The sequence below is a fragment of the Centruroides sculpturatus genome, unplaced genomic scaffold (genome assembly GCF_000671375.1).
Source record: "Centruroides sculpturatus isolate CEXI.00-Female unplaced genomic scaffold, Cexi_2.0 scaffold659, whole genome shotgun sequence".
NCBI lineage: Eukaryota > Metazoa > Arthropoda > Arachnida > Scorpiones > Buthidae > Centruroides > Centruroides sculpturatus.
Genome location: NW_019384850.1, coordinates 74,983 through 85,103, shown reverse-complemented (window position 1 = coordinate 85,103; position 10,121 = coordinate 74,983). Strand labels below are relative to the sequence as shown.

The following is a 10,121-nucleotide window of genomic DNA, read 5'->3' as shown; positions in this document are numbered from 1 at the left end:
TAAATATTTTAACAAACCACACACTAAATTTACGCAAAAAACTAATTTACGAGAAAAATATCAAATTTTCATAACGCTTCGTCTTAAAATTCAAATAGACCAATAGCAACGACGCTTCTAAGAATCATCCAATTAATTAAAATAAGTAATTGAAATTACAATGGTGGTGATTGGTTGAATGTGTTTACTATAACTAGAAACGTTGGACGCTATTGGCTATTGTTTACTCCAGAAGAAGATTCAAAAGGAAATGAAGGAAAGAGTCCTTCCCATGATGACTCGGGCGTTGTTGTGCTGCCCCCTAGCGTCACAGACCTGTGAATAATGGTCTGGCACTGACATCTGATTTTTCTCCGGAAGCGAGGGACAGGAACTGGGGAAATGGAGCCGAGGAAGCATACACCCATCAATCATCTATGACGACTTTCATTCTTTACTTCACTTGTTCTATAGTTTTCCTGATAACTTCAACATTTTCTCTTCATTATTTCTTAACTTTAACCACCTGACTATAATGCCATTGATTCAATTCCTTTCCTTTTCCTTTTTTTTACACGAAAATTATGAATTTTTACTCAAGTTAAATTTCTTTAGCTCTTTTAATTATTTAAATAAAAATTTTTTTAAAATTTAAAAAATGTAGTAATATTAAATAAATTATATTATTGGAGTATTTTATCAAATATTTAAATGAAAAAAAAATTCTTTGCTTTTTTTTGGGATTGTTTTAAAAATATGCTGCTGCCATCTGTTGGTGTTAATTCCAATTAATAGCTAAGTTTTAATTTTAAATCGATAATTATTGATGTTATTTTATATACAAACCTTTAAAATAATAAAAGTTTTGAATATAAACAAATTATTCTAAATAAAATTTTAAAATTTTGTAGGTTTTTAAACTTTTTGAAAGTTTTTGTATTATTTATAATTCCCCCTATTTGGATTCTTATTCAGTTTTGAGTGGATAAAGTGGCATTTCATTCATTAATGAGTAATTACTTGTCGGCAAATTAATGTATAGATAATACATTATCCATCAGTCAAGGCTGGATGAACTGAATGAATAATTGCAAGAATGAATAATGATTTCATCAACAACTTATTTACTTTGATTTTGATTTGATAAACGCATTCATTAATTATGACTTTTATTTTATTTTAATAAATTTCATGATATTTAAATCTATAATTTTGACATTATTAATAATTTTAAAATATTTTTCGGAGAATAAAATTTAAAAAAATATCGCCATCTATCGCGGAAAAACGTCAACAACCGATTTTTCGTTAATACCAAAAAAGGGATAAATACTTCATTGAAGAAGTATTTAAAAATTATTAATATTATAACGAAGTTTTATTTATTTTTTTAAATTTGTTTTTATAATTGAAAAGTTAAAAAAATGAATTTTGTCGGGTTAATAGCTTAATTTTTAAAAATATAATTACAAAATATTCTTTAAAAGTTAATATATCTTTCGGCATTTAAAATTCATCACATAGTTTTAACCTAATTTCGGATGGAGTGCATGATTTGTTGTATTTAAGGCCGCAAATTTAGCAATGTAGAAAATATATTCATCACAGCTTCAATGTTAAATCAATATAGCATACAGTTGTCGACTTTAGTGATGATGATTAGTCGGCGATCGGGATGATAGATCGCACATTTCCTGTTGCTCAACACATTTATTGTGATTCGTGTGCCACGCTCCGGCTTCACCAGCAATGTACTTTATCTTGATAAATTTTAAGGATGAATTCACGAATTTAATTCCTGAATAAATTACAATTTTTTCTCCAGATTTTTCTCTCCGTTCTCCACTTAATCATCAATCCGAGACTTCAAAAAGAACTTATATGCAATTTTTTTTAAATATATAAAATTATTGCCAAAATATTTTTTTAAACGTTAAGATGGATGATAAGGCAACGAAATAATGTTTAGTACTTAATGACTTTTATAAAGATAATTTATTATACGTGGAGGTTATATAAATTATAAATTTATTTTTAGTTTTTCAAGTAGAAAAATGAATTTTTTTTTAAGTTATAAAATGATTAGAAAATGTTTAAGATAATTAATATTTTAATTTTCTATTTATTTGATTAGGATTTTAACTAATTCAACTGATATTTGTACTTGTATTGAAACTCCAATAAAGGCCATTTCTAAACAGCAGCCATTTTTTTTCTTATGAACGTTTCTTTTTGGAGTGCATACAAAACCTCCAAACAACGACCAAGTTTTTATGCTCCCATTAGTGGCCGTTGTTCAGAGGTTTGACTATAATTTATTAAGTAAATTTTAAAATTTTTAAAGCAAAGTTTAAAGAAAATGCATTAATTCATTCCAAACGTTTAATAAAAGCAGAAAGAAAAAATACATTTAGACTTATTAAAATAAAATTTAGGAATGTAATTAATAAAATAATTTATTTTAAATTAATTTTAACATTTAATTTTGTACTTTAAGTTAATAATTATGATCTTGTGATCATTATGAACACGTAATAATTCTTATAACGAAGCTGGCTTCGTGTTAATCATCAGAAACAAAAGAAAACAGATTTATTTTTTAATTAACATCAAATTAGAGTTACTCAAGACTTATAATTATTATAATTTATGGAATTATTCTTTCAAAAGAATCTTTTCTTTCGAACCAACTTCATTCATTATTTATTAAATCGCTATTGTTTAATCATTGACAAGTTAATTAAGGTAGCGATTTTCTTAGTTGTATGATAATATTTTAAGTTTATTTGCAAAAATAATTAGTTATTTAAACAAGGCCCTATTACAGGAAGATCATTAAACTGTTTGGTACAGGCATCACAATAACGGAGGCCTCGAAAAATATTTATTATAAAATATCCATTCATATGTAAATATCTTTATTTTAAATGCTGTTTTACATCTCATTTCTCTCGATGCATATGAGCTGTGAGACACGAGGACCTATAGCTTTTGTGAGGCTCGAGAACTATGAAAAACATCTTGAGAAGTTTTTGTTTTATTATACGACGGAACTTCTACCGGATTAATTAAATATTTTATTATAGAAAAGCCAATAAAACTATTTTTTAAATATGTAAGTAGATATAAATTATGTCTATTATGTGGATTAATCACCTTTATGTATATGTAACATTTTGTATAAATATTGCGCCATGTTGAGTAACACAAATTTGCGCGTTTTTTTAATGCTTTTTTTATTTTTGTAGCGAGAAAATGACGTGGCAATTTGTTTAATTAGGCATTACTCTATACAAAAAGAAAACGGAAGTCATTTAATTATAGATTTAATGTCAAAACTATGGATTTTGACGATGTTTTGCCACATATTGGTGGCTATGGTAGATACCAAATATTTTTCTTTTCGTTTATAGTAATTCCTTCGAATATTTTATCGGGATTTGGATATATTAATTTTTTATTCGTATCTGGAATTCCCGATCATTGGTGTTTCGTTCCAGAATTACAGTTCCTATCGTTGGAATTGCAAAAAAATTTAAGTATACCGACGGAAGAGGTTGATGGAACCAGGCGTTACAGTAAATGCCTAATGTTTGATGTCAATTATACGCAAATTTTACAATACTATAATAATAGCCGACGTAATTGGCCAAAAGTTAAATGCCGACACGGATGGAATTACGAGAGATCCGTCTATGACACTACGCTGATTTCCGAGGTGAGTTTGTTATTAAAATTAAAATTCAATTTAAGGTATTTTAAAATTATTTTTAAACTTAAATATAATTAAAATATAGTTGTAAAAGTGTTTACGGAGTAAATAAAATTAACGAGATGACCCCCTACTGATGCTCTCTCTACTTTAAATAGCATCGAATTATTAATTAAGAAGGCGGTCATCAGGACTTTCTCTGATTACAAACATTTATTGTGCAAAAATTTCTCCAGTTAGAAACGCGATTTGTGGCACAATTTACGTTGATTACTAGAGATTTTTTGTTATAATGCAGCACATAGTGAAAGGTCCAAGAGACGTTGCGTTGCAGTCAACAATATCAAAATGGCGCCTCTGGAAGAATAGCTCAATGCATTCTGCAGTTTCACAAAACAAAATCACCAATTATGGTTTAGTGAAACTTCAGAGAAGAGTACAAACGAGAACTAACAGATGGTATAAGTATTAAATGCTGGTAAGACAGTTCTTTGCAGGATACCAACACTGCCAATGTCTTTAAAATTTATATTCTAACCTGTAATGCTTTTGACAAAATTGCCAGGATAGTAACTGTAAATTCACAAAAATAAAAGACTATACAAGAATTATTTAATTTTAAATATATGGCCTCCATCTCAAATTAAAGTTTTAAATTGAAATTATGTAACTTTCGTTGCCAATCGGAAGTTTTTATATAGTTAATCGGGGCCTCCTGCCCCTAAAATTTCCATATTTGGTCTTGACTTTCATATATCTAACTCCGTTCTCGAGATTAAGGAAGGACAGCCAGACAGTGAGAATTTATTATCTACAATTTTTTCATTATTTCAGCACAAAAAAATCTTCTTATATCCTTTCTTACACTTCAGGACTTCAGGAAATAACTTTTACTTAGAGCCTACTCCGTCGCCTCACTATGCATAAAATTACAAAATTTTGCTCTGGTGACGTCACAAGTAAAAATATAATATACATTTGATAAACCTTTAATGCATTTCTCTTCTGATAGTTGCCTTCCAAACTTTTCTCTGAAGTTTTACGAGCGATTTTGTTTCATGAAATCGCAGAACTCACTGAGCTTCCTTCCTTAAAGGCTGCCATTTTGATATTGGCGATTGCAATATCGTTTGGATCTTTCGATATGTGCAATATTACATTTGTATACATATTGGAGCAAATAAATAGCTACGATGATGAATAAATATATTTCAGTGATTGATATTTATGTTAATATATTAACTTTCAATAAACTGAATTCGTTATTATTATTATTGAATGAGCTATTATTCACGTAAAATATTATAATATTTTATGTGAATATTTACTTATTTCCAGATGAATATTGTTTGCGATAGAAGTTGGATGTCGACTCTTGCTAATTCTGCATATTATATTGGAGGAATCATAGGAAGTCTTTGGTTCGGTTATATGGGAGATAAGTATGCATTTTTTTTTAATGTTCAGCAAATACTAGGTTAAGGAACATTACTAAAATGAAGTGTTAAGTTATTATATACTGTATTTGCTATTGCTGCATACATTATAAAGGGCATAAAGTTTCATTTTCTGTCAACATTAAAAATTGTTTTGTATTTAAACACCATAATAAATAATGGATGCCATGATACAAAATAGCAAAGGCAACAGCTTGTTGCCTAAGAGATCCAGCTATCAGTCTGAGATCTAACTCTCACCATTTTGCAACCCTCATTGTGGGCCAGTCCCACCTCGTGATTGACATTGAAAAGGGCCATCTTAAGATATAACTATGTGAGATTATGCAAATTAGGAAGTTTGAATTAAGAATATGCAAATTAGAAGTTAGAGTAGCTTTTTTAGGGTTTTAAATTATTTTCATTTTATAAAATTTATTGATAACCACAGAGAATTTGTCATAATTTGCATGACTAATCATGAATAGAAATTAAAATTACCAGGAAGTACAGTACAATTGTTAATTGTTAGTAAACAATAAGCCAATCCAAATTTAAATATATATACATTTAATCTAATTTGAATTATTTTATTAATAAAAATCACAATAATTTTCTATAGATGGGGTAGAAAACCGGCATACATTACAGCAGTTGTCTTCTACTTAGGAGCCAGCGTTTTATCTTGTTTTCCTACAAACTACGCTGCTTATATACTTTATCGGGGTCTGGTTGGTGTTACGTTTCCTGCATCCTTTCAGATTCCTTTAGTAATTGGTGAGTAAGAATAATTATCAGAAACTCTTGTTAAGTTGCTCAAATTTTCATTTTTAATCTGGCATACTTCAATTCCAGTTATGGAAATCATGTCTCCAGATAAAAGAACAAGAGATGGAATGCTGAGCAATATATACTTTTCTGTAGGATTGGCACTGACAGCAGGGATTGCATATATTTTAAGAAAGTGGTTTACCATAGCTTTGGCAACTTCTCTACCATTGCTTTTCCTCTGTATCACGTTTTTGTAAGTTAGAATTTAGCCAATATTCCAGTTTTTCTCGGCACAATGCAGGTACCCTAATTGATATTAATTTTACAGTTTTGTTGCAGAATCTCCCAGATGGTTAATTAGTAAAAATCGCTACGAAGAAGCCGAGAACGTTGTTCAAAAAATCGCAAAGTATAACGGAACGAAAATCGAAAAAAATTTCTTAAAAATGCATTTGTTTTCAGGGAAAGATGAGGTTAATTAAATATCGATTTTTATTAAAAAATGAGGTTAAATATGGCCCTAAAGTCAGTTAACCGTGCTTCTTGTAAGCATTTTTAGTAAGTGATAAATACGCAAATTCATTTACTACAATGGTTAACCGACTTTTGGGCCACCCTGTATTAAGTAAACTGTGATTTTAGACTAAATGAGTGTTTAAGAAATCGAATTTTTAGCCAAAGAAAAGTTGGAAATCAATTAAAAGTTGGAAATCAATTTTAATTGATTTCCAACTTTTCTTTAAACTTTTATAAAAATATTAAATAAACAACTTTTAAAAAATATACAAAATTTTATTTTTTTCAGAGGAAAGAAATAAAAGAAGCAAATCACTCCTATTTAGATTTGTTTAGATATCCGACAATGAGGAAAAATTTCATTATCCTTACCATCGACTGCATTATCATAAGTCTAGCATATCCGGTCCTTTCGTTTGGAGTTTCTTTATTGAACATCAACGAATATCTAGCATCTGCCACATCCTCGCTAGTGGAAATTCCAGGTATCATCTTCTCTTGGATAATTATGGAAAAAATTGGTCGAATGTGGTCCATGGTTGTAACAATGAGTTTGGGTGGACTCTCCTGTCTTTGCGTTTCACTCTTTTCTTTGGGTAAGATAAGCATAAAACTCATTCTAGTAACCAAAATGCAATTAGAACTTCATGATGATCAATCGATGAGGTTATAACCTCATTTCATAATACAGGGTGGGCCTAAAGTCAGTTAACTATTGTAAAGACTAATTCAATACTTTTTCGTTTCGAAATAATTTGGTTTCGATCGATAGAATCAGCTAAGAGGTCCTCGTGGATGGCATCAGTTTTTCAAAGAGGACCTCTTTGAAAAACTTTATCATAATTACGCACGTGAAATAAATTCCACGCGGCAGCCAATTGGTGAGGCGCTAACCCACGACCAAACTGTGTTTGGATGTTTTATTCACTCAACCACTGGTGGGCAGTCTTTTAAATGGGATCCTCCGTCTTTAATACGACAATTAACACGTTTAACAAATTAAACAATAATTTTCGATACGTTTGAGAGAGTCATACTGTTAACTGACTTATGGGACACCTTGTAATAGTTTAAAATTTAAATCTTTTAATCTATATTCAGCAGAAAACAACACAATTTTCAGTAAATGTTATGAAATTTTACAGTTCTTTACCACGAAAAAGCATGGAATTTTGTACAGAAATACGTCCAATTTTGAAATTTTGATAATTTTCTATTTAGATTATGTATGGACGATCAACATATTGACAAATTTGGGTAAATTCTTCATTTCCGGAGCCTGGGCTATCGTTTATATATACGGGTGCGAGTTGTTTCCCACGGATCTACGTAATTCAGCCATTTCTGCCACCTCTCTCCTAGCAAATGCTGCTAGCATCGCATCTCCTTACGTCCTAATGCTTGTAAGTTAGGAAAACACCATTACTTCTTTCGTTAAGAGCTATAATGGATTAAATCTTTACGTTTATTTTGGTAGAAGAACGTGGATCAGATGTTACCTTTCGTCTTGGTGGGGGTTATATCGTTGATATCGGCTTTGTTAACATTACTCTTACCTGAGACAAAGGATAAGCATCTTCCTCAAACTATAGCTGAAAGTGAAATGTTGCGAGTTGATTTATGCAAATTTTGTGATATTTATAAAAATATAAAGTTATATTTTTAAGAAGATTTTGATCAATTTTCTTTCGTGCGATAATCGGAAATATTAAATATTTAGTGAATAGATCGTAGATATTACAAAAAAATTATACTTGTAATGTTCTTATGCAAATTAATTATTATAATATACGAGGTTTTTATTACTAGATGTATTAATTATTTATTAATTATCAGGAATATAATTTGATTATATATTATATTAGCATCAATATGTTAATCACAAAAATTAAATGACACAATATATTATTATCGTTGTTGTTAGTATTAATATGTGTTAATATGATTTATTTTTCAATTATTTTAATCATTCTAACATAGTTTGACGTAGAGTATAACCTATACTTATTGATTTACTAAGAGGGTTGCTCAGAATGTCATAAAACAAATTTTTTCCTCTCATTTTCACTTCAAATACTGGATTCAAATACATTGTTACCTGAATTACTGGTTACCACAAGATTTTTTCAATATTCAATTATGTCCTTATGCCATCGAGATATGAGAACTTGATGATTTCGTGATACCACTCTGCAAGTCTTATGATCTTGAGAGTTATAATTACCATTCGAAATCATGGCAACAATTTTCTGAGTTAATAAAGTGATTCTAGTAGTTACATTGCGAGGTTTTTAAATAATCATATGCTAAAGAAGCATTTCAAGTAGATTCATTCCCACAAGAATGCGACAAAAATGCTTTTTTACGAGATTTTACCACGACAACGAGGATCCACATACAAATGCTCGAGAAATCTTCATAAAACTTCAATGGGGTATCCTACCTGATTCATCTTACAGTCTAAGAGCAGCAGTTCTTAACTATTGATACACGTATAACCGGTGGTACGCATAAAGGATTTGTTAGTTCTACAAGTCTATCCACAGAAGGGTCAAGTGGTACGCGAGTGAAAAAAGATTGAGAACCGCTGATCCATCCATATAGTTTGCTCCATCCGTTCTGATCTTTTGAAAGATACAATTCGCTGTAAAATGTTTGAGGAGACGAGAAATTCAATTTTCGGACTAAAGAACTTTGGCTTTGATAGTGATAACGTAAAAGCATACAGGGTTGCATGCTCACTATTATTGAATCTGACATACTTGAACAATCTGACATAATTGAAATACTAAACGAGAAGAAACTTGTTGCATTACATTCTGAATAATCCTCGTAGTTACATAAATTGTAAATGTTGAGTTGCTATTATATTAAATTATTTATAAATGTTCATTGTTATAATTGTAGTTATATTATTTTATCTTTGATGTCCGCTTCATCGCACAATTCTAAATATCAATTTGATTCGGAGATCAATAAAATTATATACAGTATTTTAAACATGTCTTTTTAATTGGATCATACACTAAACACTCTTTTGTAGATATATTTTATGTTTTAATGAATATTTAACATGTAAGTATTCCAAATTCATTTATATTTTTATATAAATTCATATAAATTATCCAATAGAAAATAGTTGGTTTGGTCTTATTCGTATACGAAAACGCGACACCTGGGCGATCTGCCGAGAGGTGATGTGATGCCTCTCGGAAGATCTTTCATGGGTAACTGACCTCCATTTTAGGTGTTAAACACGTGAATAAAATCTGGAGGTGTGGAAATCGGTGGTTGCTGTGCAGAGATGGTGGCGTACAGTAACTTTCCATCCACCCTGTAGATCATCTTAAGATACATCGATTTGCCAGAATAATGTACACTTCTACGTCAATTTGACAATATTTTTGCATTTTTTTTCTAACGGTAAAATGTAACAGTGACGTCAATTTGACTTAAGAGACTGATAAAATGATACACAATGTTATTGTTATTTAACAAGTTAATAACAAGAAAGATGTGAAATTTCTATAAATTATATTCTAACAATACACATATTTTTTCATAAATAGAATTAAAATTCTGGCAATTTTTATTTAATCAATAATTAAAATATGTTCAGTTATTATTATTATTATTTACACATATAACAATATTTAATAGATGGATTGTCGTCTTATACTTATTTAATTGACCCGACAAACGTTCCA

General features: G+C 29.7%; 1 protein-coding gene across 1 annotated transcript; it reads left to right on the top strand.

Annotated features, from left to right (window-relative positions):
- The first annotated feature begins 3,319 nt into the window (after positions 1-3,319).
- LOC111630461 (carcinine transporter-like) lies at positions 3,320-8,091 on the top strand. The gene is made up of 9 exons (XM_023374560.1): positions 3,320-3,697; positions 5,030-5,133; positions 5,750-5,904; positions 5,983-6,151; positions 6,227-6,371; positions 6,704-7,010; positions 7,636-7,817; positions 7,892-8,022; positions 8,082-8,091. Exons 1-9 carry the CDS (start codon positions 3,320-3,322, stop codon positions 8,089-8,091), a joined length of 1,581 nt encoding a protein of 526 aa, XP_023230328.1.
- Positions 8,092-10,121: the final 2,030 nt, after the last annotated feature.

Coding starts and splice junctions, on each gene's coding strand:
- LOC111630461 (XM_023374560.1), top strand. CDS start 3,320: ATGGATTTTGACGATGTTTTGCCACATATTGGTGGCTATGGTAGATAC. Junction 6,372..6,703: donor TGTTTTCAGGGAAAGATGAG/GTTAATTAAATA, acceptor TATTTTTTTCAG/AGGAAAGAAATAAAAGAAGC. Junction 7,011..7,635: donor CGTTTCACTCTTTTCTTTGG/GTAAGATAAGCA, acceptor TTTTCTATTTAG/ATTATGTATGGACGATCAAC.